At 47.8% G+C, this 20,718-nt stretch overlaps 1 protein-coding gene across 3 annotated transcripts in view; it reads right to left on the bottom strand.

Annotated features, from left to right (window-relative positions):
- ELP2 (elongator acetyltransferase complex subunit 2) overlaps positions 1 to 20,718 on the bottom strand; it is a 405,605-nt gene extending 384,887 nt beyond the window's left edge. For all 3 annotated transcript variants that reach the window (XM_063922926.1, XM_063922927.1, XM_063922928.1), the window contains exon 1: positions 19,983 to 20,718. In XM_063922926.1, the coding sequence (XP_063778996.1) occupies positions 19,983 to 20,153 (171 nt within the window). In that variant the 5' untranslated portion in view covers positions 20,154 to 20,718. The remainder of the gene's footprint in view (positions 1 to 19,982) is intronic.

The raw sequence follows: 20,718 nt of genomic DNA, 5'->3' as shown, positions 1-20,718 counted from the left end.
ATCCACCCATTCCGGTGTCGGTGTTGCCGACGGCGACATGACATTCAAGCACTCCCCCTCCACATTAAGCGAGCCTTCCTCATCAAACATGTCGACACACGCGTACCGACACACTGCGCACACACACAGGGAACCTCTTTTCTGAAGACAGTATCCCCTTCAAGGCCCTTTGGAGAGACAGAGAGAGAGTATGCCAGCACACACCCCAGCGCAATGACCCTGGAGACCAACACAAAATGTTTTTCCCCCAGCCGCGCTGTATAATATTTTATCCGCCAATTATGTGCCCCCCTCTCTTTTAAACACCCCTTCACCGTGTGTAAGCAGGGGAGAGTCCGCGCAGCTTCCTCTCAGCGGTGCTGTGGAGAGAAAATGGCGCTGGTGAGTGCTGAGGGAGAAGCCCCGCCCCCTCGGCGGCGGGCTTCTGTCCCGCTCAAACTTACTAAAATATGGCGGGGGCTCTTTTATATACATGTACAGTGCCCACTTGTACATGTATATTGTCTTTTGCCATAATAGAGGTGTTATATTGCTGCCCAGGGCGATCCCCCCTGCGCCCGGCACCCTTACAGTGACCGGAGTATGTGAGGTGTATGGGAGCAATGACGCACAGCTGCAGTGCTGTGTGTTACCTCAGTGAAGCTGAAGGCTTCTGCCGCCTGACGTCTTCTGACTTCAGTTCTTCTGGCTCTGTGAGGAGAACGGCGGCGCGGCTCTGGGGGTGGACGCACAGTAAGAACCTGTGTTCACCCCCTCTGGAGCTAATGGTGTCCAGTAGCCGAGGAAGCAGGGCCTATCTTAGACAAGAAGGTCTGCCCCTCTCTCCTCAGTCCCTCGATGCAGGGAGCCTGTTGCCAGCAGTGCTACCTGTAAAAATGTAGAAAAAAATCCAAACAAAAATACTTTCTAGGCAGAGAACTCAGGGGAGCTCCCTGCAGTGCACCCATCTCGCTCTGGGCACAGTGTAAAACTGAGGTCTGGAGGAGGGACATAGAGGGAGGAGCCAGTGCACACCCAGAATCCAAAGTTTTCTTAAAGTGCCCTATCTCCTGCGGAGCCCGTCTATTCCCCATGGTCCTTACGGAGTCCCCAGCATCCTCTAGGACAGATGTTCTCAAACTCGGTCCTCAGGAGCCCACACAGTGCATGTTTTGCAGGTAACCCAGCAGGTGCACAGGTGTATTAATTACTCACTGACACATTTTAAAAGGTCCACAGGTGGAGCTAATTATTTCACTTGCGATTCTGTGAGGAGACCTGCAAAACATGCACTGTGTGGGCCCCCGAGGACCGAGTTTGAGAACCTCTGCTCTAGGACGTTAGAGAAAATAAGATTTTACTCACCGGTAAATCTATTTCTCGTAGTCCGTAGTGGATGGTGGGGACTCCGTAAGGACCATGGGGAATAGACGGGCTCCGCAGGAGACTGGGCACTCTAAAGAAAGATTTAGTACTACCTGGTGTGCACTGGCTCCTCCCTCTATGCCCCTCCTCCAGACCTCAGTTAAGGAAACTGTGCCCGGAAGAGCTGACATTACAAGGAAAGGATTTTGGAATCCAGGGTAAGACTCATACCAGCCACACCGATCACACCGTATAACTTGTGATAAACATATCCAGTCAACAGTATGAACAACAACAGAGCATCAGACAAACCTGATGCAACCATAACATAACCCTTATTTAAGCAATAACTATACACAAGTATTGCAGAAGAAGTCCGCACTTGAGACGGGCGCCCAGCATCCACTACGGACTACGAGAAATAGATTTACCGGTGAGTAAAATCTTATTTTCTCTAATGTCCTAGTGGATGCTGGGGACTCCGTAAGGACCATGGGGATTATACCAAAGCTCCCAAACGGGCGGGAGAGTGCGGATGACTCTGCAGCACCGAATGAGCAAATACAAGGTCCTCCTCAGCCAGGGTATCAAACTTGTAGAACTTAGCAAAAGTGTTTGAACCCGACCAAGTAGCTGCTCAGCAAAGCTGTAATGCCGAGACCCCTCGGGCAGCCGCCCAAGAAGAGCCCACCTTCCTTGTGGAATGAGCTTTTACTGATTTTGGAGGCGGCAAGCCAGCCGCAGAATGAGCCTGCTGAATCGTGTAACAGATCCAGCGAGCAATAGTTTGCTTTGAAGCAGGAGCACCCAGCTTGTTGGATGCATACAGGATAAACAGCGAGTCAGGTTTCCTGACTCCAGCCGTTAAGGCTACATAAATCTTCAAAGCCCTGACTACATCTAGTAACTTGGAATCCTCCAAGTCACGAGTAGCCGCAGGCACCACAATAGGTTGGTTCAAATGAAGATGACACCATCTTCGGCAGAAATTGCGGACGAGTCCGTAATTCTGCCCTGTCCATATGGAAAACCAGATAGGGGCTTTTACATGACAAAGCCGCCAATTCTTGACCACTTTCCACGTGAGATATTTTAACTCCACGGTCTTAAGCGGCTCAAACCAGTGAGATTTCAGGAAACTCAACACCAATTTAAGATCCCAAGGTGCCACTGGTGGCACAAAAAGGGGCTGAATATGCAGCACTCCCTTTACAAACGTCTGAACTTCAGGTAGAGAAGCTAGTTTTTGTATGAAAGAAAATGGATAGGGCCGAAATCTGGACCTTAATGGACCCCAATTCTAGGCCCAAAGTCACTCCCGACTGTAGGAAGTGAAGGAAATGGCCCAGCTGGAATTCCTCTGTAGAGGCATTCCTGGCCTCACACCCAGCTACATATTTTCGCCGTATACGGTGATAATGTTTAGCCGTCACGTCCTTCCTAGCCATTATCAGCGTAGGAATAACCTCATCCGGAATCCCTTTTTCTACTAGGATCCGGCGTTCAACCGCCATGCCGTCAAACGCAGCTGCGGTAAGTCTTGGAACATACAAGGTCCCTGCTGCAACAGATCCTGCCCTAGAGGCAGAGGCCATGGGTCCTCTGTGAGCCTTTCTTGCAGCTCTGGATACCAAGTCCTTCTTGGCCAATCCAGAACAATGAGTATTGTTCGCACTCCTCTTTTCCTTATGATTCTCAGCACCTTGGGTAAGAGAGGAAAAGTAGGAAACACATAAACCGACTGGAACATCCACTGTGTCACCAGTGCGTCTACAGCTATCGCCTGAGAGTCTCTTGACCTGGCGCAATACCTCTGTAGCTTTTTGTTGAGGCGGGATGCCATCATGTCCCACTGTGGCAGTCCCACCGACCAACAATCTGCGCGAAGACTTCTTGATGAAGTCCCCACTCCCCCGGGTGGAGGTCGTGCCTGCTGAGGAAGTCTGCTTCCCAGTTGTCCACTCCCGGAATGAACACTGCTGACAGTGCGCTTACGTGATTCTCCGCCCAGCGAAGAATTCTGGTGGCTTCTACCATCGCCACCCTGCTCCTTGTGCCGCCTTGGCGGTTTACACGAGCCACTGCGGTGATATTGTCTGACTGAATCAGAACCGGTTGGTCGCAAAGCAGGGTCTCCGCTTGACTTAGGGCGTTGTATATGGCCCTTAGTTCCAGGATAATGATGTGAAGGCAAGTCTCCTGCCTTGACCACAGCCCCTGGAAATTTCTTCCCTGTGTGACTGCCCCCCACCCTCGGAGGCTTGCATCCGTGGTCACCAGGACCCAGTCCTGAATGCCGAATCTGCGACCTTCGAGAAGGTGAGCACTCTGCAGCCACCACAGGAGAGACACCCTGGCTCTGGGGGATAGGGTGATTAACCGATGCATCTGAAGATGTGATCCGGACCACTTGTCCAGTAAGTCTCATTGGAAGGTTCTCGTATGGAACCTGCCGAAGGGAATGGCCTCGTATGATGCCACCCTCCTTCCCAGGACTTGAGTGCAGTGATGCACTGACACCTGTTTTGGTTTTAATAGATTCCTGACCAGTGTCACGAGCTCCTGAGCTCTCTCTATCGGGAGATAAACCCTTTTCTGGTCTGTGTCTAGGATCATGCCTAGGAGAGGCAGACGAGCTGTAAGAACCAACTGCGACTTTGGAATATATAGAAATCAGCCGCGTTGCCGTTACACTTCCAGAGAAAGTGATACGCTGTTCAGCAACTGCTCTCTTGATCTCGCTTTTATGAGGAGATCGTCCAAGTACGTGATAATAGTGACACCTTGCTTACGCAGGAGCACCATAATTTCCGCCATTACCTTGGTGAATATTTCTGAAATTGGTAACGACAATCCCGTACCGCAATTCTGAGGTACGCCTGATGAGGTGGATAAACGGGGACATGAAGGTATGCATCCTTTATGTCCCGAGTCACCACAAAATCTCCCCCTTTCAGGCTTGCAATGACCGCTCTTAGCGATTCCATCTTGAACTTGAACCCTTTCAGGTATATGTTCAGGGATTTTAAATTCAATATGGGTCCGACCGAACCGTCTGGTTTCGGGACTACAACATGGTCGAATAATAACCCCCTCCTTGTTGTAGGAGGGGAACCTTGACCACCACCTGGTGAAGATACAATTTGTGAATTGCAGTTAACACTGTTTTCCTCTCGTGGGGGGAAGCCGGCAGGGCCGTCGGTGAGGGGGCATCTTCTCAAAGTCCAGCTTGTATCCCTGAGACACAATATCTATTGCCCAGGGATCTAACAGGGAGTGAACCCACTTGTGGCTGAACTTACGAAGGCGTGCCCCCACTGGGCCCAGCTCCGCCTGTGGAGCCCCAGCGACATGCGGTGGATTTTTGTAGATGCCGGGGAGGACTTCTGTTCCTGGGAACTAGCTGTGTTGTGCAGCTTCTTTCCTCTGCCCCCGCCTCTGGCAAGAAAGGACGCACCTCGGACTTTCTTGCTTCTTTATTTGAAAGGCTGCATTTGATAATGTCGTGCTTTCCTAGGCTGTGCAGGAATATAAGGCAAAATATCAGAATTACCAGCTATAGCTGTGGAGACCAGGTCCGAGAACCCTTCTCCACACAATCCTCAGCCTTCCATATGCCTCTTAAGTCGGCATCATCTGTCCATTGCATATTCTACAGGACATGTCAAGCAGAAATCGACATAGCTTTGACTCTAGGACCCAGTATACTCATGTCTCTTTGGGCATGTTTTATATATATCTTAAGACAGCATCTTTAATATATATATATATATATATATATAAAGGATATGGAAATTGGTGGCACTCACGCAGACTTAGTAGATGCAGGAAGAAGTTTCTTTATTTAGCCTACATGTTTCGGGGAAAAGCACCCCGTCCTCAGGGCTGGACAACAATAAAAACATTCACATACAACACTTAAATACACCACTGGACAAGACATTATTGCAATGATTGTACTCACCTGTCCTCACGGCGCTGCCGCTCGTCCGCACCTGCTGCACGCTGCTGTGTCGCTGGGCAATGACGTCACGGTGCGCCGCGGGGCAGGGAGATCGTCATGGAGACCAGAAAAAACAAAACACCGTCACCGGCTCCCATGGAGCCTATTAAAGGAAATCACAAATGAAATCACAAATGAAAATCACAAATGAAAAATACAATACAATATAGAACAACACATTTAAAATACACATATATCATTGCTGGAGGGGAGAGAAAAACAATAATCCCTAACCCACCTCATAGTTACGTAATTATATTAATATTCTAATATTAGATTAAGAGAGGAAACTACCTCATTAATAGTTAGCATAAGGCGATTAACAATGACTATCTCTCACGCGGAGCATATTCCTGTTAGGATTACGGGACCCTAAAGAAAACACTGCAATCCCAGGTTTTCATTAAGGCCACCCGGGGACAGTGTTCCTAACTTAAATATCCAACGGGATTCCTTCTGTAGGAGCAATCTATCCCTATTGCCACCCCTCAAGGAAGTGGGGGTGTGGTCAATCAGGATAGCACGAATGCTGGCCACCCCATGTTTAGCTGCCAAGCAATGTCGTGCAAAAGGCTGGTCACTTGTGCCCTTCTCGAAAGCTTTTTTAATGGCACTCCGATGGAGTGCCATCCTTTCTCTGAACTGTCGTATGGTCTTGCCCACATAGGCAAGGCCACAAGGGCATGTGAGCAAGTAAACTACATGGGTAGTAGTACAAGTGAGGCGATGTCTAATAGGTATTTTCTATCAATAGGGATAGATTGCTCCTACAGAAGGAATCCCGTTGGATATTTAAGTTAGGAACACTGTCCCCGGGTGGCCTTAATGAAAACCTGGGATTGCAGTGTTTTCTTTAGGGTCCCGTAATCCTAACAGGAATATGCTCCGCGTGAGAGATAGTCATTGTTAATCGCCTTATGCTAACTATTAATGAGGTAGTTTCCTCTCTTAATCTAATATTAGAATATTAATATAATTACGTAACTATGAGGTGGGTTAGGGATTATTGTTTTTCTCTCCCCTCCAGCAATGATATATGTGTATTTTAAATGTGTTGTTCTATATTGTATTGTATTTTTCATTTGTGATTTTCATTTGTGATTTCATTTGTGATTTCCTTTAATAGGCTCCATGGGAGCCGGTGACGGTGTTTTGTTTTTTCTGGTCTCCATGACGATCTCCCTGCCCCGCGGCGCACCGTGACGTCATTGCCCAGCGACACAGCAGCGTGCAGCAGGTGCGGACGAGCGGCAGCGCCGTGAGGACAGGTGAGTACAATCATTGCAATAATGTCTTGTCCAGTGGTGTATTTAAGTGTTGTATGTGAATGTTTTTATTGTTGTCCAGCCCTGAGGACGGGGTGCTTTTCCCCGAAACATGTAGGCTAAATAAAGAAACTTCTTCCTGCATCTACTAAGTCTGCGTGAGTGCCACCAATTTCCATATCCTTTACATTGTCTATTGCTGACCTGGAGGGCACCGCAGTAAAAGAACTTATTTACTCTATTGGAGTGCCGGTATGACTTTGGATATATATATATATATATATATATATAACAGTCTGTGGGGCAGCACACCTTTTGGAAATGATGGTCCCGGTGCCAGCCGTAGAAACTCCCCAGCCAGGAGTCCAAAATAAACAGCAATTGGTATCGGCAGCACACGCATCTATATGCATACTAGGGTCTCCATCTCTGCTGATAAGGTACCTGACCCCACTGCCACAGCGCTATAAACCCATGCAGACGCAATCGCCGGTCTGAGTAGTGTACCAGAATGTGAACGCTATCTGCAGGATCCCTGAGAATAGCTAGTGCTACCTTCTGGGCAAACGTGACACCCTAGGGGAAGATTCCCATCATATCCTGGCCCTAGTGGGGAAAGGATACTCTGAGAATTCTTTGTGGGAAGCTGCAGTCTCTTGTCTGGAGATTCCCGCTTTTATTCCTCATGAGAGGAGGGAAATTTACCTCAGCTTTCTTCCCCTTAAACATGTGTACCCTTGTGTCAGGGACAGATGAGTCATCAGTGATATGCAAATCATCTTTTATTACAATAATCATATATTGAATACTTTTCTGCCATTTTGGCTGTAACTTTGCATTATCGTAGTCGACACTGGAGTCAAACTCTGTGTCGATATCAGTGTATATTATTTTGGATAGTGAGAATTGTGAGACTCTGAAGGTCTCTGTGACATAGGGACAGACATGGGTAGAGTTCCTGTCTGTTCTCTAATCTTTTGTGCGACAAATTCACCTTAGCACTTACACATATCCAAACAGGTGTCGGCGTTGTCGACGGAGACACCCTCACACACATATCTGCTCTATCTCCTCCTTAGGGGAGCCTTTTACCTCAGACATGTCGACACACACGTACCGACACCACACACACACAGGGGATGCTCTATTTGAAGACAGTTCCCCCACAAGGCCCTTTGGAGAGACAGAGAGAGAGTATGCCAGCACACACCCCAGCGCTATATGACCCAGGAATCACACAGTAACTCAGTGTTAACCCAGTAGCTGCTGTATACATTGTTTTTGGGATCCGGTCTGAAGATCGACAGTGTCTAGGTCGACAATGTTTAGGTCGACCACTATAGGTAGACAGTCACTAGGTCGACATGGATGGAAGGTCGACAGGGTTTCTAGGTCGACAGGGTTTCTAGGTCGACATGAGTTTTTCACATTTTTTTTTTTTTTTTTTTTTCATACTTAACGATCCACATGGACTACTATTGGAATGGTAAAGTGTGCCGAGCGAAGCGGTAGCGGAGCGAAGGCACCATGCCCGAAGTATGGCGAGTGAAGCGAGCCATGCGAGGGGACGCGGTGCACTAATTTGGGATCCCGGTCACTTTACGAAGAAAACGACACCAAAAAAAAAAAAAAAAAACCTCATGTCGACCTTTAGACCTGTCGACCTAGCACATGTCGACCTAGAAACCCTGTCGACCTTCCATCCATGTCGACCTAGTGACTGTCGACCTATAGTGGTCGACCTAAACATTGTCGACCTAGATACTGTCGATAAAACGAACCACACCCATTGTTTTTACGCCAAATTTATGTGCCCCACCTCTCTATCTGCAGGGGAGAGCCTGGGGAGCTTCCTCTCAGCGGAGCTGTGGAGAGAAAATGGCGCTGGTTAGTGCTGAGGAAGAAGGACCCGCCCCCTCAGCGGCAGGCTTCTGTCCCGGGTCTGTGTAAATAAAATGGCGGGGGCTCGTACATATATACAGTGCCCGGCTGTATATATGTGTCTTTTTGCCAAGAGGTTTCCTAATTACTGCCCAGGGCGCCCCCCCCTGCGCCCTGCACCCTACAGTGACCGGAGTGTGTGGGTAGTGTGGGCGCAATGGCGCACAGCTACAGTGCTGTGCGCTACCTCATGTGAAGACAGGAGTCTTCTGCCGCCGATTTCGATGTCTTCTTGCTTCTGCCGGCTTCTGACTTCTGGCTCTGCGAGGGGGAAGGCGGCGCGGCTCCGGGAACGGACGACCAAGGTTAAGATCCTGTGTTCGAACCCTCTGGAGCTAATGGTGTCCAGTAGCCTAAGAAGCGCAACCTAGCTGCAGTTAGTAGGTTTGCTTCTCTCCCCTCAGTCCCTCGTAGCAGAGAGTCTGTTGCCAGCAGAAGCTCTCTGAAAATAAAAAACCTAAACTAAAATACTTTATTAGCAAGCTCAGGAGAGCTCACTAAAAGCACCCAGCTCTGGCCAGGCACAGTTTCTAACTGAGGTCTGGAGGAGGGGCATAGAGGGAGGAGCCAGTGCACACCAGGTAGTACTAAATCTTTCTTTAGAGTGCCCAGTCTCCTGCGGAGCCCGTCTATTCCCCATGGTCCTTACGGAGTCCCCAGCATCCACTAGGACGTTAGAGAAATGTATGTTAATGATGCTTGAGAATGATTACTAATATGCAGTGCAAGCCATAAATCCATTCCACTGATTATTACAACTCTGTCACTGCAAGCTCCATTTGAATACAGAATAGCAGCTACACATAAACTAAAGTGACATGCAGGAATATCCAAGTATCACACAGACATGGTATCCGGTCAGTCAATGGCTTCTATGGAGCCATGAGCTGGGCAATGTGTGGATATTACCTTTATTTTCCTAAACATGATAGCAAATTTTAGAATCATCATATACAGCAAACACTGCTGCAGTAATGGCAGGACAGCAGATGGCGGTGGAACCAGCCAATGGAATGGTTACCTCACGCTGCTTTCTGACAAGGTATTAGTGATCACAAAGTATTATTGTGTCTTCAGGATAGTGGGGACAGAGAAACCAGAAGTTGTATTGGAAATAATGTTTAAAATACATCATACAGACTAACAACACATACCCTCCAACAATTTACACATAAAAATCGGTACCAATTCAAAACGGGGACGTGGTCACAGGTAAAGTGGCGTGGCCACGGGTAAAGCAGTGTGGTCACGCCCCTTTTCCTATACTTTCAGTGTAAGTTTGGAGAGCCAAAAATCGGTACAGACCATAAAGGGGGGGGAAAGTGCTGTACCTACCAAAAAGGTACAGTTGGAGGGTATGATAACACTTACTGATAAGAGAGTTTGCATAACAAAATATGTAAAACTGAGCAGGTGACCATATACTACATGAGAGAAGAAGCACCAGGTGAGTTTACAGCTTTCTTCCAATCTTTACAATGCAAAACTGTTACTTGAGATCGTAATGTAATATGTAATAATGTATCAATATTTTAATAGGATTTTAATACCTACCGGTAAATCCTTTTCTCTTAGTCTGTAGAGGATGCTGGGGTCACATCAAGAACCATGGGGAATAGATGGGATCCACAGGAGACATGGGCACTTTAAGACTTTCAAAGGGGTGTGAACTGGCTACTCCCTCTATGCCCCTCCTCCAGACTCCAGTTATAGGTACTGTGCCCAGGGAGACAGACATTTAGAAGAAAAGGATTTATTGGTAAACTAAGGTGAGATACATACCAGCTCACACCTCAAGCACGCCGTACAACATGGCAATTAACACAACGCAAGTCAACGGCATGAACATCATCAGCAATAGGCTGACTATAAACGTAACAACATGTGTGTAACCACAACTAATAACTGCAGATACAGTACGCACTGGGATGGAAGCCCAGCATCCTCTACGGACTAAGAGAAAAGGATTTACCGGTAGGTATTAAAATCCTATTTTCTCATACGTCCTAGAGGATGCTGGGGTCACATCAAGAACCATAGGGTTATACCAAAGCTCTAGAATGGGCGGGAGAGTGCGGATGACTCTGCAGCACCAACTGACCAAACATGAGGTCCTCATTAGCCAGGGTATCAAACTTGTAGAACTTCGCAAAGGTGTTTGAACCCGACCAAGTAGCTGCTCTGCAAAGTTGTAATGCCGAGACCCCCCGGGCAGCTGCCCAGGACGAGCCCACCTTTCTGGTAGAATGGGCCTTCACCGATTTCGGTAACGCAATCTAGCCGTAGAATGAGCCTGCTGAATCGTATGACAGATCCAGCATGCAATAGTCTGCTTGGAAGCAGGAGCCCCAATTTTATTGTGAGCATACAGGAAAAACAGAGCCTCTGTTTTCCTAAACTGAGCCATTCTGGCGACATAAATTTTCAAAGCTCTTACTACATGGAGAAACTTCGATTCCAGCAAGGCGTCAGTAGCCACTGGCACCACAATAGGTTGGTTCAAGTGGAACGACGAAACCACTTTCGGCAGAAACTGCTGACGAGTCCCCAATTCTGCTCTATCTTCATGGAAGATCAAATAAGGGATCTTGTGAGACAAGGCCGCCAATTCAGACACCCGCCTTGCGGATGCCAAGGCCAACAGCATGACTACTTTCCAAGTAAGAAATTTTAACTCTACCTTCTGCAAAGGTTCAAACCAATGAGATTAAAGGAATTGCAACACCACGTTAAGATCCCATGGTGCCACTGGGGGCACAAAGGGAGGTTGGATGTGCAACACGACTTTCACGAAGGTCTGAACTTCTGGAAGGGAGGCCAGCTGTTTTTGGAAGAAAACCGATAAGGCTGAAATTTGAACTTTAATTGAGCCCAACTTTAGGCCCGCATCCACACCGGCTTGTAGAAAATGGAGAAAACGTCCTAACTGAAAGTCTTCCGTAGGAACCTTCCTGGATTCACACCAAGACACGTATTTTCTCCAAATACGGTGGTAATGTTTAGACGTTACTCCCTTCCTGGTCTGAATAAGAGTGGGGATAACTTCCTCGGGAATACTCTTCCGGGCTAGGATCTGGCGTTCAACCTCCAAGCCGTCAAACAAAGTTGCAGTAAGTCTTGGAACACGCACGGCCCCTGCTGTAACAGATCCTCCCTCAGAGGAAGAGGCCAGGGATCTCCTACGAGTAATTCCAGAAGATCTGGATACCAAGCCCTTCTTGGCCAGTCTGGAACAATGAGGATCACTCAAACCTTTGTTCTTCTTATGATCTTTATCACTTTTGGAATGAGTGGAAGCGGAGGAAACACGTACACCGACTGAAACACCCACGGTGTCACTAGGGTATCCACTGCTATTGCTTGAGGGTCTCTTGACCTGGAACAATATCTCTGAAGTTTCTTGTTGAGGCGAGACGCTATCATGTCTATTTGAGGAATTCCCCAAAAGACTTGTCACTTTTGCAAAGACCTCTTGATGAAGACCCCACTCTCCTGGATGGAGATCGTGTCTGCTGAGGAAGTCTGCTTCCCAATTGTCCACTCCTGGAATGAAGATCGCTGACAGAGCGCTTGTATGCCTTTCCGCCCAACGAAGCACCGTTGTGGCCTCTGCCATTGCCGCTCTGCTCTTTGTTCCGCCCTGGCGGTTTATGTACGCTACTGCTGTTATGTTGTCCGACTGAATCAAGACGGGCCGATTGCGAAGATGTTCCGCTTGCAGAAGGCCGTTGTGAATGGCCCTTAACTCCAGAACGTTTATGTGTGGACACATTTCCTGGCTTGACCATCTTCCCTGGAAGCTTTCCCCCTGCGTGACTGCTCCCCAACCTCGGAGACTCGCATCCGTGGTCACTAAGATCCAGTCCTGGATCCCGAACCTGCGTCCCTCTAGGAGGTGAGAGCTGTGCAGACACCACAGGAGTGAGATTCTGGTCTTGGAAGACAGGGTTATCCTTCGGTGCATGTGCAGATGGGACCCGGACCACTTGTCCAACAGGTCCCACTGAAACACTCTGGCGTGGAATCTGCCAAACTGAATGGCCTCGTAGGCCGCCACCATCTTTCCTAGCAACCGAGTGCATTGATGGATCAATACTCTTGCTGGTTTCTGCAATTGTTTGACCAGGTTCTGAATTTCCAGAGCCTTTTCCACTGGAAGGAAAGACTCTCTGTAATTCTGTGTCCAGAATCATTCCCAAAAACGACAGCCGTCTCGTCGGAACCAACTGTGATTTTCGCAAGTTTAGGAGCCAACCATGTTGCTGCAGAATTGTCAGGGAGAGCATAATGTTCTGCATCAATTGGTCCCTGGATCTCGCCTTTATCAGGAGATCGTCCAAGTACGGGATAATCGTGACTTCTTGTTTGCGTAGGAGAACCATCATTTCGGCCATTACTTTGGTGAAAACCCTCGGAGCCATGAACAGACCAAACGGCAACGTCTGAAATTGGTAATGACAATCCCGAACTGCAAACCTCAGGTAAGCCTGATGTGGGGGGATAAATGAGAACATGCAAGTAGGCATCCTTTATGTCTACCGACACCATAAAATCCCCCTCCTCCAGACTGGAGATCACTGCTCGGAGAGATTCCATCTTGAATTTGAATTTTTTTAGGTAGAAATTGAGGGATTTGAGGTCCAGGATTGGTCTGACTGAGCCGTCTGGCTTCGGGACCACGAACAGGCTCGAATAAAAGCCTTCTCCATGTTGCGACGGGAGAACCCTGACAATGACTTGATTGTGACACAATTTTTGTATTGCGGCGCATACCACCTCCCTGTCTGGAAGAGAAGCTGGTAAGGCTGATTTGAAAAATCGGTGAGGGGGGACGTCTTGAAACTCCAGTTTGTACCCTTGGGACACTATTTCTAAAACCCATGGGTCCAGGGCCGAACGAGCCAAGAACTGACTGAAGAGCCTGAGACGTGCCCCCACCGGTGCGGACTCCAGAAGAGGAGTCCCAGCGTCATGCGGTGGACTTGGCAGAAGCCGGGGAGGACTTCTGCTCCTGGGAACCGGCCACGGCCAGTGATCGTTTACCTTTTACCTTTCCTCTCGTAGCAAGGAAGGAAGACCCTCGGCCCCTTCTGTATTTATTGGGCCGAAAGGACTGCATCTGATAGTGGTGTGCTTTCTTTTATGGTGCAGACACATAAGGTAAAAATGATGACTTACCCGCGGTAGCCGTAGATACCAAATCACCGAGGCCGTCACCAAACAACACACCACCCTTATACGGTAGAGACTCCATAGCTTTCTTAGAGTAAGCATCAGCATTTCATTGATGAATCCACAATGCTCTCCTAGCTGAGACTGCCATGGCATTGGCTCGTGATCCCAAGAGGCCAATATCTCTCGCAGCTTCCTTTAGGTAGACTGCAGCGTCCCTGATATGACCTAGTGTCAAAAGAATGCTATCCCTATCTAGGGTATCCATTTCAGATGACAAGTTATCTGCCCATTTTTTGATAGCACTACTCACCCACGCAGATGCAATGGCTGGTCTGAGTAGCGTACCCGTGGTGACATAAATGGATTTCAATGTATTTTCCTGCCTACGATCCGCAGGATCCTTTAGGGCTGCCGTGTCGGAGGACGGGAGAGCTACCTTTTTGGACAGCCGTGACAGAGCTTTGTCCACAATGGGGGGGTGACTCCTATTTTTCCCTATCCCCAGAGGGAAACGGATACGCCATTAGGACACGTTATCACTACTACCCCCACACACACAAAAAAAAAAAATCTACTTCAAAGGCCTTTCACACTGAGACTTTTCACACCTACACAGTAGGAATTGGCTTCTAACACCTTCCAAAAGACTGCCTATCCTAGGATAATTGACTAAATCAGCAGTTATTTTATTTATTACTTGCTTCAAACACACCCAATAGGTTATAGCAATAACTTTGTTCATATGCCATTATAATTTTGGATCACATACCGAATTGGGGGAAAACAAAACACAAAAAGGAAAAAAAACAAAAAACAAAAAAACAAAAACAAAACACTGCTTTCTCTCCCTCTCTCATCATCATATGCAGCTCAAACTTATAGTAATCTGTCATTGATGACCAAATGTATACGTATTGCTCCAGCTTCATTCTTTCACTCCGCCCACCACGTTCTGCAGTTCCTATCACACCATCACAGGCTTCTATTCTCCAATCCCTTGGCATTTTAAAAAGAAAACACTGGCGCATTCGTGGGAAGCGAGCAGGCCGGAAATGTATTTCCCCCGGTAACCATCTAAGTCCTTTGCCCACCTGCTCACCCTCATACTCAAAGAACAATCAAATAGAAGTGATACCCAAAAGACGGCCCTGTGTTTGGAAGGACAGAACTGTCAACTCTCACTTTGTGACCCCCATACCCAGAGCTCCTGCACTTAACATAAAGAAAACTGAAGGCCCTCTGGTATGCCCAATCAGGTCAGTCCTTTGTAATGCCAGATCTATAAGAAACAAGACTGCAACAATTGCTGACCTTATTGAATCTGCAGATCTAGCCTGTATTACAGAGACCTGGCTAGATGAAAATGCAGCACCTATATTGGAGGCTGCAGTACCAACAAACTACTCTGTCATCCACAACCCAAGACTGGACCGCAGGGGTGGCTATCTGCTTCAAAAAAGAACTTAAACTTAGGGTCCACCCTATTGAAACTACTCGCTCATTCGAGTGCACTGCTGCCCGGAGTTCGACAGGATTAGGTTTCAGAGTACTTCTCATTTACCGGCCACCTGGAGATGGAAAGATATTTCTACAAGAAATTGCAGACACTGTTGCTGGCCTGGTTCTGGAACATCAAAGATGGCTCATCCTCGGGGATTTCAATGCATGGGTGGATGATGAGCTCTCACGCCTTGGCCAAGACCTCCTGTGCACAATGAATGGTCTGGGCTTCACACAGGTCGTTCCCTCTGCCACACATAAAAGTGGTCACACTCTCGACCTTGTCTTTCAGATTGGATTAGAAGTCACTGACCTAAAAATAAACCCAGTCATCTGGTCAGACCACTACTCCCTCTGGTTCTCAGTTGCAACCCCTCAAATAAGATCTCTGCCCGTGGAGTTGACCAGGTATCGTCCAAGGAGGGGTATGACTCCCCAGGCTCTTGCAGCAAATCTGGATCTCTCTGCTATACTGGGTGCCTGTGAAGATCCCTGTTCCCTAGTCCGTTATTATAATAGGGATGTTATGGCTGCAATTGATGTTATCGCCCCTGTGCGTTTAAGACCTCGTAAACCACAACGTCAAGCTCCATGGTTCGACAACAGTGTTAGTGAGCTCAAGAAAAGGGGGCGTAGACTGGAAAGACGATGGAGGAAGACTAACCTAGTGGATGACAAGATAAAACTAATAAAGCATAACGAAGAATATCAATCGACAATCACTCGTAAGAAGGCACAGTTCCTGTCAAATGAGATCACAGCAGCAAACAATAGGCCAGCTCAGCTTTTCCGCACAGTGGAGATGCTTTGCAAGCCAGCATGCCTGTAGACTGATGAGACCCTCTCCCAGGTAAGATGCAACGAGTTTGCAAACTTCTTTGCAGATAAAATATCCACCATCCGGGCTGGAATCTCCACAGTGCCATCAAAGGAGTGCCAAACTACAAAGCCTGCTAATATAAGCTACCTGCCTTCATGGACCAGCTTTGACCCAGTGGATGTAAAGGACACTGCTGAAATTGCTCGAATTTTGCGTCCCACCACCTGTGATCTGGACCCAGCCTCAACCAAGCTTCTAATAGGTTGTATGGATATAATTGGTCCTGTCTTTACAAAAATTGTTCACTGCTCTTTGCAGACAGGCATTTTTCCTGGACCCCTAAAGGAAGCAATTGTTAGACCACTTCTTAAAAAACCTAATTTAGATCCCGACTGCATGACCAACTACAGACCGGTATCAAACCTTCCTTTCCTAGGAAAGGTTATTGAGAAAGTCATTGCAAATCAACTGGAAACCCGCCTGACAACCCATGATATTTATGATCCATTTCAATCAGGATTCAGGAGAAGACATAGCACTGAAACAGCCCTGGTGTGTGTGTTAAATGATCTTCTGATGGCAAAAGACAGAGGTGACTGTTCAATATTAATCCTTCTGGATCTCTCGGCAGCATTTGATACCGTGGACCATGGGCTTCTGATTGAGCGACTGATACATTTCTGTGGTCTGGATGGCACAGTCCTAAGCTGGTTCAAATCATTTCTCACAGGCAGGTCACAGAGAGTATCATCTGGATTATACTCATCACCACCAGTGCCATTGCCATGTGGTGTCCCACAAGGTTCTATACTATCCCCCATGCTTTTTGCAGTATACATGCTCCCATTGGGCGAAATAATCAGGCGCCATGGCCTGGTCTACCACTGCTATGCAGATGATACACAACTGTACTTGTCCTTTGCTCCGGGCACTGATAACCCAATAGCAACCCTAAATGGCTGTCTAGCTGAACTACAGGAGTGGATGAGCGCCAGTTGGCTGCGACTGAACCCGGATAAAACAGAGGTCCTTTTGATACGACCGCAACATCAAAGGACAAGACTACAGCATAGCCAACCAACTGGACTTACACTGGGGGATTCAGAATTACAGACCAGTGATCGTGTGCGGAATCTTGGCGTTGTCCTGGATGGTGGCTTGACACTTAAACATCAGATATCAGCCACAATCAAATCCTCATTCTTTCACCTGAGGAACATAGCCAGAATCAAGCACTTAATTCCCTCAGATGACATGCCAAAAGTCATACATGCATTTGTATCATCTCGTTTAGACTACTGTAATGCCCTCTACCTTGGTCTACCAGCAAAAGAATTGCAACGCTTACAGCTGGTTCAAAACACAGCTGCCAGGCTATTAACCAACCAGCCCCGTTCTAGCCACATAACACCCATCCTCTACTCCCTTCACTGGCTGCCTGTAAGATGGCGAATCATCTTCAAGATTGGCTTACTGAGTTTCAAAGCATTACATGACCAAGGCCCAAGGTACCTGAAACAGCTTCTGACCCCATACTGCCCCACTCGATTACTGCGATCTGTAGATGAAGGACTTTTAGCAGTACCTAGAATCTACCGTAATTCATCTGGGGGTCGAGCTTTTAGTCATGCGGCTCCGACTCTATGGAACTCACTTCCCCGCACAGTGCGAGAGGCCCCAACTATAGAATCCTTCAAAAGTAGACTCAAGACTTTTCTGTTTACTAAAGCATTTCCATAGTGTCCCTTTTAGTATCTTCATGCTTCTGTATTTTATGAAAATGTACTTCATTATTTTCTGTACTATATTATGCTATGTATCTGTTAAGCGCCTTGAGTCCTATTGGAGAAAGAGCGCTATATAAATAAAATTATTATTATTATTATTATTATTATTATTATTATTATTACAATCGTTTTGGGAATCTGAAACTTTTTGTCAGGACTTTCCCAAACCTTTTCACAAAGCGTGTTCAGTTCATGAGAGGGAGGAAACGTTACCACAGGTTTCTTTCTTTTAAACATACAGACACTAGTATCAGGAACAGTAGGGTCCTCAGTGATATGTAATACATCTTTTATAGCCACAATCATGTACTGAATGCTCTTTGCCAGTTTTGGATCTAATCTGGCATCACTATAGTAGACACTTGAGTCCGTGTCGATATCCGTGTCTGTCAGCTGGGCAAATGAACATTTTTGTGACCCCGAGGGGGTCTGGACTTGAAACAACACATCCTCTAAGGATTTCTTCCAAGCCTTAGAGGAGACTCAGATGTATCCAATCTTTTATTTATCAGAGCCACATTTGCATTCAAAGCACTCAAAACATTCACCCAATCAGGTGTCGGCGGTGCCGACAGGGTCACTCCCACAGCCGTTTGTGTCCCTAACATAGTCTCCTCCTGGGAAGAGCACTCCGCCTCAGACATGCCGACACACGTGCACCCACCACACGCAGATACACTGGGCCTATAGGGGACAGACCCACAGTAAAGCCTGTCAGAGAGACACAGAGGGAGATATTGCCAGCTCACACCCCAGCACCCAAACCCGGTCTGAACACTACAGAAAATGTCCCAGACCTGCAGCGCTTTTATAAATTACATACAATGCACCAAAATCACCCCCCCCCCCACCCCCCGTTTTGCACCCTGTTACTTGTACAGCAGTGTGAGGAAGGACCAGCATCTCTGCAGCCTGTGTAGAGAAAATGACGCCGGGCTGTGTGCTGTGAGGGCTAAGCTCCGCCCCGTAATGGCGCGCTTCAGACCCGCTCTTTTTAAACTTTTTTATACTGGCGGGAGTCCGGACAGTGCCCTGGCACTATGTCCGCTCTTGCCAGTCAGTTATTTTGAGGTTAAAATGCTGCCCAGGGCACCACCCCCGCGCCCAGCACCCTGTAGTGCCTCTGAGTGTGGGAGCATGGCGCGCAGAGCGGCCGCTGTGCGGTACCTCAAAGCTGTCACTGAAGTCTTCTGATCTTCTTCTACTCACCTGTCTTCTGACTTCTGACTCTGCAAGGGGGGTGACGGCGGGCTCTGAGAACGAGCATCTAGGCGTACCTAACGATCAGACCCTCAGGAGCTAATGGTGTCCTGTAGCCAAAGAAGCAAAGCCTTTAAACGCACAGAAGTAGGTCTGACTTCTCTCCCCTAAGTCCCACGATGCAGGGAGACTGTTGCCAGCAGGGCTCGCTGAAAATAAAAAACCTAACAAAGTATTTTCAGAGAAACTCAGTAGAGCTCCTCAGTGTGCATCCAGTCTGCCTGGGCACAGATTCTAAACTGGAGTCTGGAGGAGGGGCATAGAGGGAGGAGCCAGTTCACACCCCTTTGAAAGTCTTAAAGTGTCCATGTCTCCTGTGGTTCCCGTCTAGGTTGATGTGACCCCAAGATCCTCTAGGACGTATGAGAAAGTTAGTTTACGGCCAACGTTCACATTATAATTCATAGTACACTGCTGCCCTTATATCTTTTTTCCTTATAACATTTATGGAAGGTTATTGTAAAGAAACCCAGCGTTGTGGGGGTTTTTTTAAAGACGTTTCATCCCTGTACATATACATGCATTAGCATACCTCCCAACATGACCCTCTCCAGGAGGGACAGAATGCTCTGCTCCTGCACTTCCCTCTTGATGTATGATTGTCCTCACCTGTGGGGAAACACCTTTCTTATCCATTTACCTGTTCAACACAGGTGCCGGCAATCATACATTAAGAGAAAAGTCCAGGAGCAGAGCATTGTGTCCCTCCTGGAGAGGGTCATGTTGGGAGGTATGCATTAGGTATTAATGTGTCGCTGTTAGATACATCATAGAATTCAGCATGTCGGTACGGTTGTTGTAAAGGATAACTAGACTCTACCGTGTCAGTACTCATCTGCCTCCTTGCAGACATGGCTACTAAAAGGAATTTATCAAAATATGTTTACCTGAGGACTGTACAGTACTATGGAGTGACAGGTTCCACACGCCAGCACATCCCCGCGACCCCAGCTCACACAGTGTGGGCATCGGTTGACAGAAAAAGCAGCATGCGAAAGATGAACTGTGGAAGCCGCCATGTTTGATTCTGGAAAACACAGGTTCCCAGCCAGCAGCATCTCGATGACATCGGAGTCATGTGATCGCTGAGTCCCTCCCGGATATCATTGTACCATGTGACTGCACTAGCGTGGTGTGGTTGTTGCTGGTTGCTGGCTTACTGCGTGCCGATGGGATGGGAGGGCTCACTGACTGCAGTGTGATTCATGTGCACTGTACAGGAGTTTGTTATAATGTGTTGTGCTGTGCTGTTCAACGCTTTGATGTGTGGTACTTGTGATTATAGCATACTGGGCGCCATTTAACAGTGAGACATAAAGTCTTTGGCACTTACTAAAGGGGATATGTCCTTGGTTATGGCTAAACCAAGTTGGGGAAAGGACCTCTGACGTCACTAGGTGGAGGAGCAAGGCCCGAACGGGGTGCCCGAAAGGTTCGCTTGCCACGCTTCAATGTCCTGCTGCACCCTCCCCGCTAAAACATTGGGTGCGAACAGTAGCGGATCTTGTCACGGGAAAGCAGGACTTTTGCTCGGGGCGCCTCCTTCCGGAGGGCGCCGCACCATGGCAAGATCCGCTGCTGCTGTGGTGCCTGCCGCTGCCCGCTGTCCTGTGAAGGGAAACT

Source organism: Pseudophryne corroboree, chromosome 5 (assembly GCF_028390025.1).
Source record: "Pseudophryne corroboree isolate aPseCor3 chromosome 5, aPseCor3.hap2, whole genome shotgun sequence".
Lineage (NCBI taxonomy): Eukaryota > Metazoa > Chordata > Amphibia > Anura > Myobatrachidae > Pseudophryne > Pseudophryne corroboree.
The sequence above is the reverse complement of the archived record's forward strand: the minus strand, read 5'-3'. Positions and strand labels throughout refer to the sequence as shown.